At 45.2% G+C, this 24,734-nt stretch overlaps 1 protein-coding gene across 1 annotated transcript in view; it reads right to left on the bottom strand.

Annotated features, from left to right (window-relative positions):
- Positions 4,147–24,734, bottom strand: part of PPME1 (protein phosphatase methylesterase 1) — a 92,483-nt gene continuing 71,895 nt past the window's right edge. Inside the window, 6 exon segments of the mRNA XM_003357190.5 lie at positions 4,147–5,368; positions 6,653–6,720; positions 7,521–7,585; positions 14,285–14,329; positions 15,184–15,313; positions 21,462–21,585. Of these exon segments, the coding sequence (XP_003357238.3) occupies positions 5,350–5,368; positions 6,653–6,720; positions 7,521–7,585; positions 14,285–14,329; positions 15,184–15,313; positions 21,462–21,585 (451 nt within the window). The 3' untranslated portion in view covers positions 4,147–5,349.

Raw genomic sequence — 24,734 nt, 5'->3', positions numbered from 1 at the left:
CTACCCGTTCGCCTACCTTCTTCCTTCAGGAAGTTCTCCTTGGAGAGTCCTTAGGACAGGTATTCAATGGAATGGCCTCCGCTTTAACCCAAGTACGTTCCTTCCGTAGAGAGCCTTCGTTCAGAGGCTCCCAGGGGCTCCTTTATTCTCTTCCTGAGTTTGGGGTGCTGGTCTGCAGGCTTCACAAGGATGCTGCGGCATCCAACACATAGAAGGTGCCCCTTAAAGACACGTTGTGTGACCATGTGCACGGGCTGTCCACTGCTGGGGTTCGAGGCCACACTCCAAGACGGTGCCGTCTCCTAGCCACGTCTGTGGGCCGGTCATCTCACATCTCTGAAACTCATTCCCCTTGCCTTTGAATTGGGGGAAACTGGACAGCTACATGGCAAAGAATGAAATGAGAACATCCTTTAGCACCATACGTAAAAATAAACTCAAAATAAAGACCCAAACTTAAGATTGAATACTATAAAACTCCCATAGGAAAACATAGGCAGAACACTGACATATACTGCAGCAGTATTTTTTTGGCTCCTACTCTTAAAGTAATGGAAATTTTTAAAAAAATAAACAAATGGGACCTAATTAAACGTAAACGTTTTTGCACAGCAAAGGAAACCATCAACAAAATGAAAAAATAGCCTATGGAGGAGTTCCCGTCATGGTGCAGCGAAATGAACCCGACTATGAGCCATGAGGTTGCGGGTTCCATCCCTGGCCTTGCTCAGTGGGTTAAGGATCTGGTGTTGCTGTGAGCTGTGGTGTAGGTTGCAGACTTGGCTTGGACCCCGTGTTGCTGTGGCTGTGGTGTAGGCCGGCGGCTACAGCTCCGATTGGACCCTTAGCCTGGGAACCTCCATGCCATGGGTGTGGCCCTAAAAAGACAAAAGAGAGAATAATAATAATAAAAAAAAAAAGCCTATGGGAATGGAGAAAATATTTGCAAATGATGTGATCAACAAGGGATTAATTTCCAAAATATACAAAGAACTTATACAGCACAATATCAAACAAACAATCCAATCAAAAAAAAAAAAATGGGAAGGAAACCTAAAAAGACATTTCTCCAAAAAAGACAAACAGATGGCCAAGAGGCACATGAAAAGATGCTCACCATCACTGTTAAAGAAATACAGGAGTTCCCGTCGTGGCGCAGTGGTTGACGAATCCGACTAGGAACCATGAGGTTGCGGGTTCGGTCCCTGCCCTTGCTCAGTGGGTTAACGATCCGGCGTTGCCGTGAGCTGTGGTGTAGGTCGCAGAAGTGGCTCGGATCCTGCGTTGCTGTGGCTCTGGCATAGGCTGGCAGCTATAACTCCGATTAGACCCCTAGCCTGGGAACCTCCATATGCCACAAGAGCGGCCCACGAAATAGCAAAAAAAGACAAAAAAAAAAAAAAAAAAAAAAAAAAAAAGAAATACAAAACTACAGGAGTTCCCTGTGTGGTTCAGTGGTACTGAACCTGACTAGCATCCACGAGGACACAGTTTCAATCCCTGGCCCCACTCAGTGGTTAAGATCTGTGTTGCCATGAGCTGTGACGGAGGTCACAGACCTGGCTCATATCTAGTGTGGCTGTGGCTGTGGCTGTGGCGTAGGCTGGCAGCTGTGGACCTGATTCCACCCCAAGCCTGGGAAGTTGCATGTGCTGCTGCAGCAGCCCTTTAAAAAACAAAAAAACCCCACCTACCTCGAGGTATCACCTCACACTGGTCAAAATGGCCATCATCAAAAAGTCTACAAATAAATGTGGTAGGGGGTGTGGAGAAAAGGGACCCCTCCTACACTGTTGGTGGGAATGTAAACTGGGGCAGCCACTATGAAGAACAGAATGGAAGTTCCTTAAACTACAAGGAGAGTTACCATATGCTCCAACAATCCCCCTCCTGGGCATATATCTAGAAAAGACACAAACTCTAAAGAAAAGACACATGTGTCCCTATGTTCAAAGCAGCACTATTTACAATAGCCAAGACATGGAAGCAACCTAAATGTCCATTGGCAGATGACTGGATTAAGAAGACACAGACACACATAGACACACAGACACACACACACACACACCCACACACACACACACACACGAGAGTACTCAGCCATGAAAATGAATGAAATAATGCCATTTGCAGCAACATGAACGGACCTAGAGATTATTATACTATGTGAAGAAAATAGACAAATATCATACGATGTCACTTATATGTGGAATCTTAAAAAATGATACAAATGAACTTATTTACAAAACAGAAATAGACTCAAAGACATAGGAAACAAACTTATGATTGCCAAAGGGGAAAGGCAGGGGCAGGGAGGGATATTTAGGAATTTGGGATTAACAGATACAACTATATATAAAATAAGCAATAAGGACCTCCTATATAGCATGGGGAACTATATTCAATATCTTATGATATCATAATGGAAAAGAGTATGAAAAAGGATATATATATATATATATAAATAAAATACTGACTCACTTTGCTGTACACCTGAAACACACTGTAACCCACTTCAATAACAATAACTTGCGTGCACTTAAATGATGCCTATATTTTACAAGGATACAAAGGGTAACGATGTGAGTAGCACAGAATCTCACACAAAGCCAAATGAGCATCTCATTCCTTCTCCGCCTCCATCCATCAAACCTGGTCATCTCCTCTTGCTCTTTTAAGGCAGGTATCTGTGCCCAAAGGACCTCTGCCCAGGGTTCCCTATATCGTCTAGGATAGGAGGCAGCGTGAAGCAGAAACAGCTTCCGTCTGAATCCGGACACTACTGTTTCTGAGCTATGTGAATTCAGACACAACGCCTACCTGTAAAACAAACGTAACATCACTTACCTCAGAGGGGTGCCGTGAGGATTAGAAAGAATTGTGGCAAGTGCATTAGCCGATGCCCAAACTTCTGATGCCGCTTATGACTTGCCTGTGCGTCCCTGAAAACCACGCGTTTGACCATGCTGCCCCCCTGTGGACAGAGAGCACACAGCGCAGCCAAGGGACCTCGGCCCACCTCCGCCAGCCAAGGACACCAATCACACACAAGGCGCTTTCATGTGAAATTGAGGAGTATTTAGTGAAAGTTTAGGACTATTTAGTCAACATCTAATCCAGAACTTCTTCGAATTAATGTGCTTGTTGGGATGCAGATCGGTTTTGATTCAGTAGGTCCTGGGTAGGGACAACATCTGGAACAAGCTTCCAGAGAATACTGATGCTACTGGCCCACAAACCGCTCTGAGTGAAGCTCTTAAATGTTATATGGGAGCAACGTGGCTGGAATATTAATTGCATCATCCGCCAGCTACTGAGGAGCCGGTTAAGCCCCATTAAACGTGCGTAGTTCTCAAGCCCCTGGGAGGCAGACACTACTGCTCTCCATTTTCAGATGAGGGACGGGCCGCAGAAGCAGCCGTCTCATCCAGCCAGTACGGGATGGGCCTCAGGAACTCATTTAGGCAGCCTGGCTCCCTGCTGGGGAGAGGACGCCATCGGCGGTGGAGGACGACCAGGGGAAGGACTGCGGCAAGGAAACGAGGGGACACAGGCTAGAGAAGGAGCTGGGCTTGGTGGGAGACTGGATATGGCTGTGAGACAGGGGGCCAACCGTCCACCTGTAGTACGTCGGCTGCCTGGTTTGGGACGTGGAGAGATGTGGCACCGAGCACTCGCTAGCTAGGAAACGGGGGAGGAAAGTCCTGGGAGGAAGGTGAGCTCAGCTCTAGGAGTATGAGTGGCTTCTGGTCATCGGGGGCGGGGGTGGGGGGCACAGAGAAGTAGGTGAAACTAAGTTTCCAGAGTTCAGGACATGGCCCAGATTGTCAAGTTTGGGTGCTGGCAGATAGGAAGCCCTGAGAGCCTGAGGTCGGGTGGACAGGGCACAGAGCCTCCTGTTCAGGGCCAAAGCCAACACGGCAAATAACTGGCATAGATGGGATTGGAACCCAGTCTCCCTGGCCGCTGTGGAGCCCGATTCTGTCCGTTTCACTGGGCAGTCTGGATCTGGGGAGCAGGCAGAGCCTAAGAGGTTGATGGGCTACAGGAGGGAGGTGTTTCTGGCGCCCTATGGTGACTAAATCCAATGAACTGCCCCCCACCCCCAGATCACCAGAAATAAGGGCAACTCCAGAGAGAAAAACCGGATAGATAAAGGTTGGGAGATATTTATTTTCTCTAAACAAGGTCTTAAATAACAAAGAAACAAAGTAGGTCCCAGACTCCGGACCCTGCAGCAGGACAGGGAGAGGAAGTTGTTGGGTGGGAAGGTGGAGGGGCTACGCATCACCTAAGACAGTCACAGAGCAGGGGGGCTGCATGAGACCGCCCCCCACTGCCCTTGGAAAGGGCGTGCCCGGGCCGCAGGGGGCTGCAGCGCTGACAAGAGGCGGCTGGAAGAGGGCAAATATTGAGGATGCTGGGCTGTGCTGTTTCTGTGAAGAGTGACATGGAAACCACAAATGGCTAAGACAAGCTGTGGGTCTAGAAAAGGCAAGCGGGCACTCCTGCACACCTCCAGGGACCAGTTACGAACACGGTTAGATCTGACTCTTAAAACCAACTCCACGGCTCCAGCCCGCGGCTCTGTGCCTGGGCTGTACTCAACCTGGGTTACGCTGCGGTGGGTGGGGGCTCAAGAGGCCCCTGCAGCAGCCTGGCCTCAGCCCGGGGCAGGTGCCCAGACATGGGAGTGGGACGATGGACTGTCCCAAGAGGGGAGGCCATGTGCTTGGACGGGCGGGGCCTGATTTTCAGGCTGGGTTCTGGTGGCGCTTCCCACCGCCCTGCCCTGTACCTAAGGATGGGATCCTGGCCTCTCTGAGACTTGCAAGCCTAGAAGAGCAAGACTGGGACAAAAAGGTACCTGACTGGTGTTTATTTATAAAGGAAAAATAAAGACCACCCTGTGTACATGGTCCGTCCCACAAGGAACGGCGGGACCGCGGCAAGAACAACCTCAAGGAATGGAGGTCCCTGAGCAGGGAAATGCCTGCACACAGGGCCCTGCCTAATGCCAGGAGTAGGGCCCGGGGTGGCAGTTCTGTTAGAGGCTTCACCCAGGGCCAGGCAGGGAGGACAGGCTGGGGCGACCCCTGCACAGGGAAGGGACAGGAGCTGCAGACCCTTAGACTGGTGAGGCTGATGTTGGTCAAAGGCCCTGGAAAACCAATGCTTTTGGCAGGAATACACGAAAGGGTTTGTACATCTGGGGATGCCCGTCTATAGGGAGCCGGTGTCACGTGGGCGGGCAGGACGGTGAGGAGGAGACAGCGGCGTCACAGTGGCCTCTGGTGCGATGTATTTACAACAGAGCTCAGTGTCGAAGGAGGGATGCAGAGCAGGTCACTAACAGCCAGGAAACACACTGTGGAGAGTGGAGAGAGCGGAAAACAAAAGTCGCCTCACTGGCTTTCACCCTGCTTCCCCCGGCGCATCCTGGAAACCCCTAAGGACCCCCAAGGTCCCTCCGGTCTCTCCCGCCTCTGCTCAGCCCCGACCAGGGCCAGACGCAGGTCTGCTCTCAGCGTCCTGCGGACCAACCACGGCTCCGAATGGGCCGGGGCCCTCAGGCACTGCTTTACTAAGTTTACTAGTTTCTCTTACTAGAGAAATTACGTCTTTGTTGTTAATTCCTGGGATCCGTCCACGGCCAGCTGCTTGGAGGGGGTCTGGCAGGGCTCCCTGTCCCATGTCCCAGGCTTCTGTCCGCATTCTCGAGGCCCGCCCTGCTCTGTCACCCGCCCCTCCTGGGCCCTAACTCAGAAACCACTGCGTTTCCTTCCACATTTTATCTTCTTCAAACTTCCTGAGGGTGGGGAACAAGTTCCCCTGGACCCTCACCAAAATCAGCGACGACACTTTCCAGCCGGCAGGCGGGACTCCATCGGGCCTGTGGGCTCCGAGGCCCAGGGCCGCTCTGCAGCGGAGACGAGGAGCCCCTTGAGGTGGGGCCAGGACGGCGGGGTTGGGCTCACCCCGCCTCTCGTCCTCGCCCACAAGGAGACCGCCGCGTCTCCCGAATCAGACAGAGCGCTTCCTGGGAGGGGAGGCGGCCTTTCTCCTCTAGATCCAGTGGTTCTCAACTGGGCATGACTTTGCCTCCTCCTTTTGCTATATGGTAAAGTCTAGAAACTATTTTGTTGTCACACCTGTGTCTGTCGGGGGTGCTGCTGGCTCCCAGTCCATAAAGGCCAGGGATGCTGTTTAAACACGCTACGCTGTGCAGAAAGCCCCTCCCCACAAAGGGTTACCTGACCCACATGCTAACGCTGCCGAGCCTGGCAGGCCTGCTCTGGATCGCCACACAGCTCACAGCCTGCCCCCTGTTCCTCGGCAGCAGGGCAGAGGCACACGCAAGTCACTAAGAGCCTGGAAAAGGAGGATTCCCATCCCAGCCTCCCCAGGAGGGGCTGTTTCATAAGCACACATCACAATGGGGGCTGGGGGACTGGCACCACCTAACGTCGGCTCAGCAACAACTCCCTGGACCAGAGCCCACGGAGAGACACACACGCTGGGCTCGGTGCTGAGGCAGAGGAAAGGCATGGTGACCTAAGCCGGGTGGGGCACGGCAGATGCTGACAACCCTGCAGACACGGCTTTGCTGGAGCGCGCGCTGCGGGGCTCCTTACACGTTGGACCGCCTTACCACTGGAATCCGCCGATGGGCTCTGCAAACCTGTGCCGGATCAGGAAAGTGGCAACCGCTTCAGCGACCTGGAAAAGGGAGAGGCATTCCAGCCGTGTGGAGGGCAGCAGTGGGCTCAGGCTGGGAGGCCCTGTGGACTCTGGTGAAAGGTAAGACTCGTGGGTCCTGTAGGTCTGGGGATGCTGAAATGCACAGGACCTGGGTCCTGGCTGGCCTAGGAGCCTCCTCCTTATCAGCCGTGTCAGGGCTGGTTCCGGAGAAGTCAGGAGGGATGCACATGCAGGCTCATTTGTGCCTCAGAGTTACAGAGTGCTTTCTCCCTACAGAGCAGCGCATAATAATTCCTACCTGTGACTGTGGTTTAGGGAGCTTCTTGCCTTTGGCTTTCAGAGGTAATGGAGAAGGAGAGCTTAAGAGCTTAACCGAGGGGAGTTCCTGTCGTGGGGCAGTGGAAACAAATCCAACTAGGAAGCGTGAGGTTGCGGGTTCAATCCCTGGCCTTACTCAGTGGGTTAAGGATCCGGCATTGCCGTGAGCTGTGGTGTGGTTCGCAGACGAGGCTCAGATCCCGCGTTGCTGTGGCTGTGGTGTAGGCTGGGGGCTACAGCTCGGATTAGACCCCTAGCCTGGGAACCTCCATATGCTATGGGTGTGGCCCTAAAAAGACAAAAAAAAAAAAAAAAAAGATCTTAACCAAGGGGCGCTGGGATGAAAGGGCAGAAAACCCGTAGCTCCTCAGTGCCACACAGACAGCTGCCGGGAAGAGGTCGGGGCCCGTGGGGTCGCATCTGTGAGGCCCACAGCAGCTGCTGCAGGCGGCCTCACTTTCACAGTTGTCCTTTTTTCAGTCATCAAGCACTAGACTCACCTTGTCTGGGGCATCCTCATGGACCGCGTGGCCACACTGGGGTAAGACCTGCATCTGGAACTTTCCTGGGGAAGAAACAAACCAAAGCCTCCTCAGGGACTAAAACAGTCCTCTTCTTCCCAGCTCTGCAGCCTCACGGGCCTCCTCAGGAGGCAGGACCCCCCACCCCCCATACTCTGGACTCAATTGCCAAGCCTTTGATGATAATACTTGATAATTATAAAAATAGTAATACTTGAAGTTGTAACCCTGAGCAAATCATTTTTCCTTCACTTTTTTCTTCTGAACTAGAGTGCATTTACTTCGGGCCAGACACATAGAAACAATTCCTATTTACACTATAGTGTGAGAGCAAAACATGAAAACCAGTATTTTAATACAGCCTGTAGTTCCTGTGAAAACAGTGAGCACACAGAACTGGAAGAACACAAACAGGGATCCAGGAAGGCTTCCCGCACAGAAGAAAATCACTCACACCAAGGGAAGAAGGATCAAATGGCCTTTGCTCCTGGAAAGAAAAACTGGGGGATGGTGCTCCTGAGAGTCAACAGTGAGGCTGGAGGGTAAACTGGGACCATACCAACAAGGGCTTTGTAAGCTACATGAAGGATCTGCGGATTGATTACTACAATAAGAAGTTATCACCCAGAGTTCCCATCGTGGCGCGGTGGTTAACGAATCCGACTAGGAACCATGAGGTTGCGGGTTCGGTCCCTGCCCTTGCTCAGTGGGTTAACGATCCGGCGTTGCCGTGAGCTGTGGTGTAGGTCGCAGATGCGGCTTGGATCCCGCGTTGCTGTGGCTCTGGCGTAGGCAGGTGGCTACAGCTCCGATTCAACCCCTAGCCTGGGAACCTCCATATGCCGCGGGAGCGGCCCAAGAAATAGCAACAACAACAACAAAAAAAGACAAAAGACAAAAAAAAAAAAAAAAAAAGAAGTTATCGCCTGAGTGGTTCACTATGTGCCAGACTCCTACTAAATAAGCACCTTCTCACACTGTCTTGTAGATCACTGTAAGCTCACAGCTACCCTGACAGCTATGAACAGTGAACAGAGACCACTGCTAAAGACCTCTAAGAAGACGGGACCCGGAGCTTCTCAAGGCAGGGAGAGCAGACTCTCAGAGCCTCAGCGTCTCCACTTACCAAATAAGGAAGCAAGCTCTGGAAGCCCCTCTGGTTATCACATTCTGTGACTCCTACCTCTGTTACACAGTGCTTTACGAATTTTCCAAAATACTCATCTATCCATTAGTAAAGGCGAGCCTCAAATTTACGCTATAACATTAAGCAGGAACAATGCTGAAATTCCTTTTTGAGATGATGAAACTGAGGCCATGATTAGTGAAGTGATTTGCCCAGGCTCCTTGGCCAACAGAGGGACCAAGAACACTCCATGCAGGAAGGTCCAGCTTATGGCCTCCCTTGCAGCAAGCTGCCCGTGGGTGTTCCTGCCTAGTCCCCTCTTCCCTGTGTCTCCTCATGTACTACTTACTGTTAATGCACCTGGGTCCAAACACAGAGAAGCTCGTGCCCCTCCTGTTCTAAAAGCTACTCTCTATATGCCACTGTGCCCATCTCCGTAAGAGTGTGTCATTTCCACGTGAGAGCAGGGCCAGGGTCTTCACTCGCTCTAGATCCCTAACAGGGCCCAGCACAGGGCTGGGCACCGAGTGAGCGCTTAGTACGTCCTGGATGAATGAATGATTGAGCAAATAACCTGATAAAACTTACGACTCAAACCATCCTGGCCTTCGTGACTTGGGGTGCATTTTTCACTCCTCTTTGGAAGAAGGGAATAAGGACGGGGAGAACTCCCGCTAACGACACTGTGCCCGGTCCACATAAAATAACGCAATCAGGGGGAGTCCTCACAATGGCAGAGGAGGAATTTTAGGTTCAGAGAGACTGAATTATTCACCAATTCGCACCATGAATGGGTGCTGGGTTCCCAGGATTCAGTAACTAATTCTACTGGTTCGAACACACTGTTGGGAAAGCTATATTTAACGTCTGTGCTGACTGAGCCACTTCCTTTTGCTTTACGGGTGGTATCCCTCATCCAAGCCACTGACTCTATAGATACTCATGGAATGCTGGGAAAGAGAAGGTGGGCTTGGCATAATCCTTACTGGGGCAATAAGGGGAAATTTCATGAGGAATTGTGAGCACCTCCTGGACACAATGAAGCCATCGTTTATCTTATTTTAACCACATTTTTTCATTTAAACCTCACACAACTGTACTGAGATATTTCATTATCTCCATTTTATAGATAAAGAAACTCAGAATTAAAGTTAGCAATTCACTCAGGCCACAAAACCAGTAAGAGTGATTCAAACCCAGGACTGCTTGCTTCTGAGGCTGGTGATCACTGCTGGGTCCAAATGCTATTCCAGTCTAGATTAACTGCTTTCAGAGAGTATCAGGGCCACGTCTGATTCTTCTGTGTGCCTAGCGCCAAGCATAGTTCTTACACAGAAAGAGTGCGTAGAAAAGCTTTGCTTGATTGAATTTAAGGGGAAATGTCTAAGCTCAGAATTATCAACATCAGCTTCATAAAAGTCACACAGTCCCAGCCCAGGGTCCTGCTCAAAGCCTTAGGACACTCTGTAGCTGGGGGAAGGGAAGGGTATGAGGGTCTAGGGCCAGAGTCTGAGAATCACTCAGGGCCTTTGAACAACTGTTATTAAGGAATGTAGAACGGGATTAAGATGGCAGAGTAGAAGGAATGGAGCTCACCTTCTCTCATAAAAGAAACAAAATTAAAACCAACTACTGAACAACCTTCAATCAAATAGACTGCAAACTATCAAAAAAGATATTCTACTCCAAAAGACAAGGAGGAGGCTACAAGACGGTAGGAGGGGAAATTATGCAATATAAGCAAGCCTATACCCATTGGGTGGGCAACTCACAGCCTGGAAAGTAACTGCATCACAGACTCCCCTACGGGACTGAGAGTTCCAAGCCCCACGTCAGGTCCCCAGGCCTGGGGATTTGGGATTGGGAGAAAGTGCCCCTGGAGCATCTGGCATTGAAAGCCAGTGGGACTTGTGTGCAGGAGCACCACAGGACTGGGGGAAACGGAGACCCCATTCTTGAAAGGCACACACAGGCTTTCATGTGCACTGGGTCCCAGGGCAGAGCAGAGACTCGATAGGAATCTGGGTCAGACCTGCCTACAGTTCCTGGAGGATCTCCTGGGAAAACAGGGGGTGACTGTGGCTCATGGTAGGGGAAGGACATTGGAGGCAAAGGTCACGGGAATAATCATCAGCATGAGCTCCTCTAGAGGTGTCCATTTTGGAAAAAATCTGGCCCCACCTATCAGGACTGAGAAGCCCCAGGCCAAATAATAATCGGGGTGGGGGGGAGGGATCAGAGCCCCACCCATCAGCAAACAGGCTGCCTAAAGACCTCCCAGGCACACAGCCACCTCTAATCTCACCCAGAGACAAAGCCCCACCCACCAGAGGGATAAGAATCAGCTCCACCCACCAGGGGGCAGCCACCAGTCCCTCCCATCAGGAAGCCTGCAGCAAGCCCCCATACCAGCTTCAGCTACAAGGAGGGCAGATATCAGAAGCAAGAGAGGCTACAACTCTATTGAGAAGCTATAACTCCATTATCTGCCGAAAAGGAGACCACACCAAAAGTCTACACAAAATGAAAAGGCAGAGGATTGTGACTCAGATAGGGGAGCAAGAACCGCCCCCACAAAAACAGCTAAGTGATCTGGAGATTATCAACCTGCATGAAAAAGACTTTAGACTGATGATAAGAGAAGATGATTCATGATTCTGAAAATAAACTGGAGGCAAAGATTGATAAATTAGAAATACACTGAGCAAAGAAATACAAGGTTGAAGGATTAAGGAAGCAGAGATGCAAAATATAATAAGTGAAATAAAAAATTCATTAGAAGCAACCAATAGCAGAATACAGGAGGCATAAGAATGAATAAGTGAGGCATAAGACAGACTAGCGGAAATCACTGACATGGAACAGATAAGAGAAAAAAGATTGAAAAGAAATGAAGTCAGTCTAAGAGAACTCTGGGACAACGTTAAATGCAACAGTGTCTGTATTATAGGGGTGCCAGAAGGGAGGGAGAGAGAGAGAGAGAGAAAGGGCCAGAAAAAGATATTTGAAGAGGTAATAGCTGAAAACGTCCCGAACATGGGAAAGGAATCACTCATTCAAATTCAGAAAGCAAAGAAGTATCATATAAATAAACCCAAGGAGGAACAACCTGAGACACATATTAATCAAACTGACCAAAATTAAAGACAAAGTAAAAATACTGAAAGCAGCTAGGGAAAAGAAAAAAAATAACATATAAGAGAACCCCGATAAGGTTATGGGCAGATTTTTCAGCAGAAACTCTGCAGGCCAGAGGGAGTGGCACAATATATCTAAAGTGATGAAAGGAAAAAACCTCCAGCCAAGATTACTCTACCCAGCAAGGCTCTCATTCAGATGAGAAGGAGAAATCAAAAACTTTACAGACAAGCGAAAGCTAAGAGAATTCAGCACCACTAAACCAGCTTAACAACAAATACTAAAGGAACTTCTCTAGGTGGAAAAATAAAGGCCACAACTACAAACAAAAATATTACAAATGACAAGGCTCACCAGGCATAGATATAGTAAAGGTAGGAAATCATCCACACACAAATATGCTACCAAAATCAGAAATCATGAGAAGAGGAGGGTACAAGTGCAGGACAATGGAGATCCACTTGCAGTTAAGAGACCAACAACTTAATCTCATATATAGAGAGACTCCTGTATCAAAACTTCAGGGTAACTGCACATCAAAAATCTATAATAGATATACATACAAATAAGAAAAAGCACTCCAGGAGTTCCCGTTATGGCGCAGTGGTTAACAAATCCAACTAGGAACCATGAGGTTGCGGGTTCGGTCCCTGCCCTTGCTCAGTGGGTTAACGATCTGGCATTGCCATGAGCTGTGGTGTAGGTTGCAGACGCGGCTCAGATCCCGAGTTGCTGTGGCTCTGGTGTAGGCCGGTAGCTACAGCTCCGATTGGACCCCTAGCCTGGGAACCTCCACATGCTGCGCGAGTGGCCCAAGAAATGGCAAAAAGACAAAAAAAAAAAAAAAAAAAGAAAAAGCACTCCAAACACAATGCTAAAGATGGTCATCAAACCATAAGAGAAGAGGACAAGAGAAGAAAAAAGAGCAACAAAAACAAATCCAAAACAGTTAATAAAATGTCAGTAAGAACATACATGTCAATAGTTACCTTAAATGTCAATGGACTAAACGTCCCAACCAAAAGACACAGACTGGCTGAATGTATACAAAAACAAGACCCATATATATGCTGTCTTCAAGAGACCCACTTCACTTCTAGGGACACATACAAATTGAAAGTGAGAAGATGGAAGAAAATAGTCCATGCAAACAGGAATCAAAAGAAAGCTGGCATAGCAATACTCACATCAGACAAAACAGACGTTAGAATAAAGAATATTATAAGAGACAAAGAAGGACATTACATAATGATCAAAAGGAAGAAGATGTAACAATTTTAAATATATATGCGCCCAACACACGATCACCGCAATATATAAGGCAACTGCTCACAACCTAAAAAAGAGACATGACAATAACACAATCATAGTGGAAGACTTTAACACCCCACTTACAGCAATGGACAGATCATCCAGACAAAAAATCAACAAGGAAACACCAGCCCTGAATGAAGCATTAGACCAGATGGTCTAATAGATATTTATAGGACATTCCATCCAAAAGCAACAGAATACACATTCTTCTCAAGTGCACATGGAACATTCTCTAAGACTGATCACTTCCTGGGCTACAAATCAAGCCTTCGTAACTTTAAGAAAACTGAAATCATATCAAACATCTTTTCTGACCACAATGCTACATGACTGGAAATCAACAAGAAAAAAACTGCAAAAAACACAAACACGTGGAGACTAAACAGCATACTACTAAACAACCAACGGATCGTTGAAGAAATCAAAGAAGAAATTTAAAAATACCTAGATGCAAACAATAACAATGACAACAATCCAAAACCTATGGGATGCAGCAAAAGCAGTTCTAAGAGGGAAGTTTATAGCAATACAAGCCTACTCGGGAAACAAGAAAAAGTTCAAATAAACAACCTGACTTTACACCGAAAGCAACTAAAGAGAGAACAGACAAGACCTAACTAAAGTGAGCAGAAGGAAAGAAATCATTAAGATCACAGCAGAAATAAATGAAATAGAAACAAAGAAAACCATAGAAAAGATCAATGAAACTAAAAGCTGGTTTTTGAAAAGATCAACAAAATTGATAAACCCTCAGCCAGATTTATCAAGAAAAAAAAAAAAGAGAGAGAGAGAGAGAGAGAGGACTCAAAATTAGAAATGAAAAAGAAGTCACCATGGACATCACAGAAATACAAAAGATCATAAGATGTGCTGGGGGTTTGGGATCATAATGCTATAAAATTGGGTCATGATGATTGTTGTACACCTATAAATGTAAAATTCATTAAGTAATTAAAAAAAAAAAGAAAAAAAGAAAAGGAAGATACTTGCCCATAATCATGTGGTAGGTCAAGAGCAGAGGTAGATGTCAAATTTGAGTCTAACCCTAAATAAAGCTCGTGCTCTCTTCACTGCACCCCACCATTTTAGAACGTTCATTTCCACATGACTCTACCAATTTTTCTGTCCTTAGGGGGGCTAAAAACATAATTTTTTCATGACTTACCTTGCATTTGGCCAATAGTCAGATCTTTATCCAATCTATCAACACCTAGAACAAAACAAGAAGATCCATAAGTAGTTACTAGAAAAGGCTGTGGGAAATAGGTTTTGCTGCTGAAGTACAAAATAAAAATTGTTACAAAGTTGTAAACATGATGACATTCTCAATTCATGTTAAGGCCAATCCTAACTCCTTGAGGATACATTATTACCACATAAAGCTTTCTGGGCTGAGGTTCCCTGTAATCACTTTGCTTATTTTAATTGGTTTCTGAAAACAGGGTTTTACTTTTTTAATTTCCATTATGTTCAGAATATCCTTATACCTCTCAAGGAGAAGGACTTGGGCTTGACCAGGTACAGAGGCCAGGCCAGAATCAGGCCACTCCAGACTCGATCAGGTTTGGGGATTTGGCACAGGGAGGAGGAGAGATCACAAATGAGTGAGGCTGGTACTTCACTAGGGAAGTCGCCACCCACTCGATAAACAGTTTTAACAAAGACATGTTCAGATGACACTGCCACTGACTGAACTGTGTCCTCCCCAAATTTTATATACTTCACGATGTAACCATATTTGGAGATATGGGCATAATTAAGGTTAAATGAGTAGGTAATTAAGGTTAAATGTGGTCACAAGGCAGGGCCCTCTTATGACAGGATTAGTGTCCTTATACAAATAAACACAGAGAGCTTGCGCTCACTCTCTCTGTCATGAAAGGACATAGCAAAAAAGTGGCTGTTTGCAAGCCAGTAAGAAAGTTCTCGTAAGAACTTGACAAGGCTGGAACCCTGATCTCAAACTTCCAGCCTCCAGCACTACGAGAAAATTAATTTGTTCTTTAAGCCACCCAGTCTACGGTTTTTTGTTATGGCAACGCAAGCTCACTAATACATACTTACCAGCCAAGAGCAGCAATTTAGGAATAGGACAACTAAGAAAGAGATTGGATAAGCCTCGGAACCAGCCATCCCAGTATTTTTCTGTTTTTGCCAGTTCAATTCTCCAAGTGTAAGGATGGTCTTTCTTGGTCTGGAGGAATAAAAGCAAATGCTGAGTCTCTGAGGGCAACCCCTGGAGGCACAGGATAAAAAGTAGGTTCCTGAGAAAAGGCAAGGGAAAGAAACTTGAGGGCCTACCATGTCCCAGACATTTTAATACATATTCAATCCTTAACAGCCTTATGGCATGTTATTATTGTGATATCTGTAGTCAAATATCATAGTTTAGATAGTCAAAGTTTACTTTTTACTTCTATTAGTGAACCTAGGAATCTTTCTTATGATCAAAAGACAGTAAATGGTAGACCTATGACTGAGCTTCTCAGAGCTCCCGCTGTGGCGTACTGCGTTAAGGATCTGGGATTGCCACAAGCTGCGGTGTAGGTCACAGATGTGGCTCAGATCCCAAGTTGCTGTGGCTGTGGTGTAGACTGGCAGCAGCAGCTCCAATTCAACCCCTAGCCCAGGAACTTCCATATGCCTACATATGCAGCCATAAAAATAAATAAATAAATAAATAAATAAATAAATAAATAAAAAGGAAGACGACGACCCTGCTTTCATTTCTTTTGTCTATATTCCCAGAAATGGGGTTGCTAGATAATAAGGCAGTTCTATTTTCATTTTATTTTACTTTTTGTCTTTTTAGGGCTGCACCTCAGGCGCATGGAGGTTCCCAGGCTAGAGGTCAAATCGGAGCTGCAGCTGTGGGTGGCCTACACCACAGCCACAGCAATGCCAGATCTGAGCTGCATCTGCAACCTACACCACAGCTCGCGGCAATGCTGAATCCTTAATCCACTGAGCGAGGCCAGGGATTGAACCTGTGTCTTCATGCATACTAGTCAGATTCGTTTCCGCTGAGTCACGATGGGAACTCCTAGTTCTATTTTTAACTGAGTAATGCCATACTGTTTTTGATAGCAGTTGTACCATTTTGTAATCCCATCAACAGTGCACAAGAGCTCCAATTTCTCCATAGCCTTGTCAATACTTGTTATCTTGTTTTTTTAACAGTAGCCACATTAATGGGTACAAAATGATATTTCATTATGGTTTAGATTTGATTTGCAGTGATCACTAATGATCGCATATACTGTATGATTCCACTTGTATGAGGTATCTAAAGTACAGTGAAATTCACAGAAACGGAAAGTAGAACAGTGATTATCAGAGGCCAGGGGAGGGGGAAGAGGAGGGTTGTTTAATGGCACAGTTTCAGTTTTGCAATTTGAGAAAATTCTGGAGACTGGCTGCACAATTACTGTGAACATACTTAAAACTACTGAACTACACACTTTAAAATGATTAAGATGGTAATTTTTTTTGTCTTTTTAGGGCTGCACCCTCGGCATATGAAGTTCCCAGGCTAGGGGTTGAATTGCAACTACAGCTGCCCACCTACGCCACAGCCACAGCAACACGGGATCTGAGCCACATCTGTGACCTACACCACAGCACCACAGCTCACAGCAATGCCGGATCCTCAACCCACTGAACGAGGCCAGAATCGAACCCAATGGTACTAGTTGGGTTCTTCACCATGGTACTAGTTGGGTTCTTCACCACTGAGCCACAACAGGAACACCAAGATGGTAAATTTTATGTTTTTTAAAAACGACAATTTTTAAAATAAACTTATTTTTTTCTTCCCTACCTCCTAAAGACATTTTTTGTTTGCGGTGAATTAGAGAAAATGAGATGGTCCTCCCTGGTCTGGAGATGATGATGAGAAGATTATGATTTAGGTGAAGTCTGAAGCTTTTGGTGATAAGGAAGAGGGGAGATGGGAGACCTAGGTGGAGGAATAGGCTAATAGTGTAAGGAATTTGGAGATAAAGGATAAGGTTTTTTTAGGCCATCGAGTGCATCTCTCCTCTCCAGTCCTTGATGTTGATATTCTTTCTTTGACATACTGGGAATTAATTAGAGCTCAAGTCACTGCCTTGGTTTCTCTCAGTTCAAACCCTCCATGTCCCAACTTCGAGGATCCCGGGCTTCGCTGCGGGCAAGTTAGAACCAGGGAACCTAGGCACAAACTCAGACATAAGCCTGATGATGTATACAGGCACAACTGCAAAGACCTGGCTCCTCATTCCCACCTTTCTACTCTCCTGCCAGGCAATCAGTTCATTTGCATCATGAACCCACTCTAGACACAGAGGAACTATAACATCAGAGATTTCACCAATACCATGCCTCCCCACGTTGTGTGATCCCTTGACGTCTAGCCAGTTCAACTGGTCTTCCATCGGAGTTTATCTTCCATTGCAGGAAGATCTCCTTTTGCAGAGGCAGACAAGTACTTTTCTGGTCTTAATTGGCTTCCATTGCTATATAAAGACCTTTGGTTGACTATCCCAAAATTTTAAGAAAAAGATCACTGGGGAGTTTCCTGTCGTGGTGCAGTGGAAATGAATCCAACCAGGAACCATGAGGTTTTGAGTTTGATCCCTGGCCTCGCTCAGTGCGTTAAGGATCCAGTGTTGTCGTGAGCTGTAGGTTGCAGATGCAGCTCAGATCTGGCATTGCTGTGGCTGTGGTGTAGGCTGGCAGATGTAGCTCCGATTTGGCCCCTAGCCTGGGAATCGCCACGTGCCACCAGTGCGGCCCTAGGAAAAGCAAAAAAAAAAAAAAAAAAAAAAAAAAAAAAAAAAAAAAATCACTGAATGGGAAGTCAAGAAACATGGGTCTTCCAGTTCTCACTAAATAACTCATTATTCAGAAAAGACAAAAAGTGGAAATAACCCACATGTCCATTAACTGATGAATGGATTAAAAAATGTGGTCTATCTATACAGTGGAATATTATTCAGCCATAGATAAGAATGAAGCACTGACACATGCATAGTCCCTAAATGTCCAAATTAGGCAAATCCGTGGAGACTCAAAGTAGAGTTATGGTTGTCCAAGCTTGGAAAGGTGGAGAAAAATGGGAAGTGACTGCAAGTGATTATGACATTTCTTTAAGAAATGATGAAAATGTTCAAAAACTGGATTGTTGTGATTGTCGCACAATTCTGTGACTGTGCTAAATATCACTGAATTGTATACTCTGGGTAAGTTATCACTCAATAAAGTGGTTTAAAAAGACAGAGATTTATGCATGAAGAAATATCTCCTCGACAACTGAATTTTATTCCTTTAAGGACCAAAGCTGAAATATTTTCCCTTTCTTTTCTGTATTTTAACCATTTTGTATTAGCGTCTGCCATCTCCAATAAAAATGTATAACTTGTCTGCTTCTACAGAGCAGAATGGATGCAACTGACCTCATATATAACTCAGGGTCATTTCAACCACAACTCTATTTATTTATTTTTGTTTTCTTTTCTTTCCTTTAAGTTGAGAGTTTTATTTTATTCAGTGGACAAAACTAGGAGTTAAGCCCAGTAGACAGCATCTCAAGCATCTTTTTTATCCCTGAGAAAACTGCTCTGAGGAGGCAAAGAAGCAGCTAGTTCATTTAGGAGTTTTGCAACAAAGGGCAGGTAGTATGAATAAAAGATTTTTGTTTTAACACAACTTTTTATATTGTGCTTAACAGAGACTCCCCTAAGAAGTTATGCCTGGGTTTTTTTGTTGCTGTTAAGTTTAACTATCAGTCTTAATGTGGTTTCCATCGTTTTATTAGTTTATTTTACACTGATTGAGGAATAATTGACATACAACATTGTTCAAGGTCTGCAATGTGTTGCTTTGAGATATTTAATATTGCAGCATGATTACCACCACAGAGTGAGCTAACACCTCCACCATGTCACATGATGCTTTTTTTGTTTTTTGGTTTTTTTTTTTGTGGTGGGAACAATTAAGATCTAATCTTTCAGCAACTTTGAAGTTTACGTTATAGAATTGTTGCCTTCTGGACTTATCTATCTTCTAGTTCCAAGAAGTTGTGACTATAGGAGTTTTGTCTAATGTGTCCTTCCTCAAGTGAAGACTGTTCAGCTCTCCTCCTTTATTGATTGACGTGCTTTGGTTTGCACGCCTAACAAAATTGCTGGAGTTCATAAAACTCCATATAATTGGGCTTATAAAAAATTACAAGGAGGAGTGCCCGTTGTGGCTCAGTGGGTTAGGAGCCCGACAAGTATCCATGAGGATGCGGATTTGATCCCTGGCCTCACTCAGTGGGTTAAGGATCCAGTACTGCCACAAGCTGTGGCATAGGCCACAAATGCAGCTTGGAGCCCACGTCACTACGGCTGTGGCATAGACTGGCAGCTGCAACTGCAATATGACCCCTCGCCTGGGAACCTCCATATGCTGCAGGTGTGGCCCTAAAAAGGAAAAAAAAATACAAGGAAAAAATGAATGAGAATTAAAATTCAGAGGAGCTGGGTGTGTTTTAACACTAACATTTAAGTGTGACCACAGGCAAGTATGGGCATCTGAGTTGTAAAATAGTGCAGACAGCTATAATGCAGAGCCAAAAGGAGAACTAGAGAGAACGTGAAATACTCAGTAGATATAGATCCTAGCAAATAAAAGGTAAAAAGTATCTGACACTTTGTATCAAGAGTCTCGATTCTGCTAACCACTACTTGATTACCTTGGACAAAGCTCCTCCTCTCTGAGTCTCAGTTTCTTTTTTTTTTTTTTTTTGTCTTTTGTCCTTTGTTGTTGTTGTTGTTGCTATTTCTTGGCCGCTCCCGCGGCATATGGAGTTCCCAGGCTAGGGGTTGAATCGGAGCTGTAGCCACCGGCCTACGCCAGAGCACAGCAACGCGGGATCCGAGCCGCATCTGCAACCTACACCACAGCTCACGGCAACGCCGGATCGTAACCCACTGAGCAAGGCAGGACCGAACCCGCAACCTCATGGTTCCTAGTCGGATTCGTTAACCACTGCGCCACGACGAGAACTCCGAGTCTCAGTTTCTACACTGTTGATACGGAAGAAAAGCTCTCCCTCACCTTACAGAGTATTGGAGGGCAAACCGATCACGCATTACGTATAATTTTGTAAACTCCAAGGAGGTAAAGTATTACTCACCAATCTTAAGAATGACAAGATCTTCATTAAATTAAAAATATTACTTTAAAAATGTACTCTCCTCCTTGCTAACAAATCTTCAAATGCAAAGGACTATGTGGTGTACACCAAGTCCATTACTGGTCTCAGTAAGATACGCATAATCCATCTCAGAAAGCCCATGGCTCACACACACTCATCACTTCCTAGAAAAAGCATCCATTCCCGCTACTACCCTCAAATCAAATGCTCAGCAAATACTCACAGAACATGTATTATGCACACAATCCTGAGCTGAAGGCCAAAGAAAATTCATACAGAACATCAGTTCCTACCTTCAAAATACATAGGTTATTTTTGTTGGGAGTCAATTCTTGTGCTATTAGAGGACACTGAATCTGCATTCTAGGGATAACTATCAGAAATCCATAATTTTGGGGGAGTTCCCATCATGGCTCAGCAATAATGAACCTGACTAGCATCCACAAGGACGTGTGTTCGATCCCTGGCCTCGCTCAGTAGGTTAAAGGATCCAGCTTTGCCATGAGCTGTGGTGTAGGTTGCACATGGGGCTAGCATTCCAACTGCTGTGGCTGTGGTGTAGGCCGGTGGCTTACAGCTTCAATGTGACCCCTAGCCTGGGAACCTGCATATGCCACAGGTGTGGCCCTAAAAAGACAAAAAAAAAGGGGGGGGGACGACCATAATTTTTTTCACTGTGGCTTATGAAAAACTGTTCCATGTCTCAGTCACAACTTCAGAAAAGAAAGTACTAAGCTGGGTCCTACAGACTTTCAGTGCTGTATTGCAGAGGAAGTATAAACCAAGAACAGAAAACTTTCCCAAGGAGATACACCTTGAAAGATGGGTCAGATCTGGATAGGCTTAGCATAGACTGGTAGGAAATGGGAAACTCTCATGAGATAACCAAAGGAACAGAAGTACAGAGGTGAGAAGGTACCTGATAAGAGAGCAGTCTGTTTAAGGAAAGGTAGGACGGTAAGTTTTATGTTACAATCTGTCAGAGCTACCAACAAGTGCTTTGTACCTTAGAGTTAACCTACGTATCTCAGACGGTAATAGCTCTGTCCCCTAAAATACCTCACAGTGGACCAAAAGGACAATGTCACCTTCCTGTCCCCACCTCGCACACTCTGAACCATCCCTACCCGTCCTTCCAGGAATATGGGCTTTCACCCACCTCCATGTCATCTTCCTTTTTCCTCTTGTTTACTGACTCACTTCCTTCTTCATCTTCTTCTTCCTCCTCTATGATTCCTTCCACTATAGATTTTGAGCCTTCTGGACTTGTAATTCCTTCACACCTAGGATTAAAAAAAAAAAAGTATCACACACCTCTTCTACACACAAATTGCCTTAGAGATGCTGTTATTTCTGTCCTTTTATAATCAAACATTAGTTAAAACTTAACAACGCTCCTTGGAGAAGGCGAAGTGGAAAATGTGCATTTAAAAATGTACGATTATACCAGGGCTGTGGAAGGTTGGGCCGATGCCTGACTATACTCCAAGGGCTGGTGGTGTCCAGTTCCTGCACCCACACTGACCCACAGCAGGGAGTAGGCATTTCCTGAGGCAAGGTGACAAGAGGTTTATTGGCGGTGCCTTACATAATCCTCACAGCAATCCCATAAAGCAGCCCTGAAGAGTGAAAAGGACACTTAGCTCATGAGTGGATAAGGCTGGCAGGCAAATCCAGGCCCAATTAACTCTAAAACACGGCACTTTTCCACTGTACCCTGCTTATAGCAGAACACGGCTCAAAGAGAATGGTAGAAGGCCCCCACTTTTAATTAGCTGACAGAAACTGGCAATTACCATAACCAGGGCCAGATGAACCTTAGAGATTAGTATATCCGATCCGTTCCTCTAAAAAGTAACAGCTCTTTATTATATAACCAGGTAGAAAAATTATTATAGGAATAGCTGGTACCATAATTCCTTTTTAAAGGGAATTTGTAGAAAATTATAGGAATAGCTGGTACCATAATTCCTTTTTAAAGGGAATGACATGTGCCAAAGGTAAAATCCCAAGGGCTCAGGTAGCAGTTAATGCCAAAGTCTGCTCTGCAGGACAGAGAATCTGTCATTTTGTCCCTGAAAAGGGAGAGAGGAGGAAGAGGAGAGAGAACAAGCAAGATAAAGAGAGTGAGATAAATCGGAGGGTCAGAGAAACTTCAGTAGTGGGTTTCAAGAATGATAACCTCTTCTCTGTCTCTTCTACAGAAGCTTCAATGAAGTGTATGTTCACAAATATTTTGTTAGTGGAGGTTTTCTATGGAAGCTGAGGTGTCAAGTTTCGTATCTAAGTCAAAGTAACCAAGAAAGAGCAGGGGCTCTGGATTTGCACAGCAGTGGATTTGGAGGTTCAAGAGAATTATACCCAGATCAAGAAAGGCAGGAAGGGAGTTCCCATTGTGGTTCAGCAGTAATGAACCAAACTAGTATGCATGAGGATGTGGGTGCAATCCCTGGCCTGGCTCAGTGGTTTAAGGATCTGGTGTTGCCACAAGCTGCAGTGTAGGTCACAGATGTGGCCTGGATCCGGGGTTGCCATGACTGTAACATAGGCAGCAGTTGCAGCTTCGATTTAACTGCTAGCCTTCCATATGCCACAGGTGCGGCCCTAAAAGCAAAAAACAGAAAAAGAAAGAAAGAAAGGCAGGAAGGTTCCAGCTGATATCTGTGTGACAACTAAAACACACAAACTCTTACATACACAGGTTTATATAACTAAGCAACACTTAAAGTAAAAATCTAAAAATCACGGAACTACCTGTATATAAGTAACTTCCTTTCAAAATGCTTTACCCCTGCTTAGACAAGTCAGATGTCAAATATTTAAGCACTGCAAACTGGGCAGTCTCACAGCTTATTTAAATCCTTGCATTGTGTCTGCCAGATATTACTATTCAAACTGCCCTTTCAGGCATAAAATCCCTGACACAGGCTTTAAAGTTAAATACACAGAGGCTCTGTCATTCATCAGCTATGTAATCCTGGGAAGGTCACTTTACCTTTCTGAACTTCCATTTCCTCCCTATAAAACAATATCTATCTTGAAGAGGTACTGTAATGATTAAATAAGAGAGTACAAGTGAATTAATGAATGAATCCAGGTAATGATCATCAGTGGGCCCAAATATTTAAAAAAAAAAAAGACAATCAGACTTATGTGCTTCTTGATGGCAGTACACAATTCCACCGATCCAAAATAACAACAAACTTGAACCTGATCAAACCTCTGACCTAACTAACAACTTGCGGAAAATACAGGAAACAAAGGAACACGTTAACTCACACCTTGAGAAATCAATGAGCAAATACAGACTGTGGGAAATGCTACAGGGCAAACAACCAGGCTTCTTCAACACGTAAAATTGCCAGGAAAAAAAATGTTCGAAATAGAAGCAGAACTTACAGATTAAAAATACTTAAGAGATTTATTGATTTATTGCTATATATCTACCCTATTGTAATTCTGGTTTGAACTGAAATTTATGAGACAATCAGAAAAGTGAATTCTAGACGTTTGGTAATATTAAGGAATTATTACTTTCTTTAGGTGTGATAGTGGTATTGTAATTTTTGTTGTTGTTTTTGGCTACGCTTGTGGCATGTGGAAATTTCTGGGCCCGGGACTGAAGCGGCCCCAGTTGAGGCCTACCACAGCTGTGGCACCGCCGGACTCTTAATCCACTGTGCCAAAAGGGAACTTCCTGACTGTGCTTAAAATGTCCTCACTTTTTAGAGCATACTGGAATCTTACAGAGGAAATTATATTGATCTGGAATTTGTTTCAAAATATTTTGTGCTTAGAGGAAATCTGTGAAATAAGACTGGCCAAGATGAAATAAGACTGGCCAAGATGAGCAATGTGAACAGTGGGGTTCATTATATTATTCTACTTTTGTACATAGAATTATTTTCCATTAACACAAGGTTGTAAAATTTATACAGAGTATATAAAATACCTTGCACAGTGCCTGGCAAACAGCAGATATTCAATAATGCTATTATCATTTTCATCAACTCTTGTGCTCCCTATCTGTTCCGTAGGCAACATTTTCCCAATTCACCTAAAGTTTATTTTGTGACCATAAAGCAGTATCTAGAACTCATGTAACCCTATCCAGGAAAGTCAACTGGGCTACATCACCTTAGCTCACCTTTAGAATCTGGCTTTCACTTAGGCTATGCCAAAGGTTTTATGCGAACTCTCCTCACAAGCAGGTTTGGCTCAGAAAGAAACTGTTACCATAATGAAACCATAGCTGCTGGTAGCAGAGTAAATACTTAGTTTAATGTCCTTTCTCCGGTATTCTTCACCTTCAGCACCTGGAGTTGTGCTAATAAGGTAATCTAGTATTATACAGAAAATATTATTTGGCTTTGGGATTTCTTCAAAAAAGGAAAGAAAAAGAAAATCTAGTGGGATAGACTGGGAGTCCAGG

Source organism: Sus scrofa, chromosome 9 (genome assembly GCF_000003025.6).
Source record: "Sus scrofa isolate TJ Tabasco breed Duroc chromosome 9, Sscrofa11.1, whole genome shotgun sequence".
Lineage (NCBI taxonomy): Eukaryota > Metazoa > Chordata > Mammalia > Artiodactyla > Suidae > Sus > Sus scrofa.
This window is presented reverse-complemented; position numbering and strand designations above follow the sequence as displayed.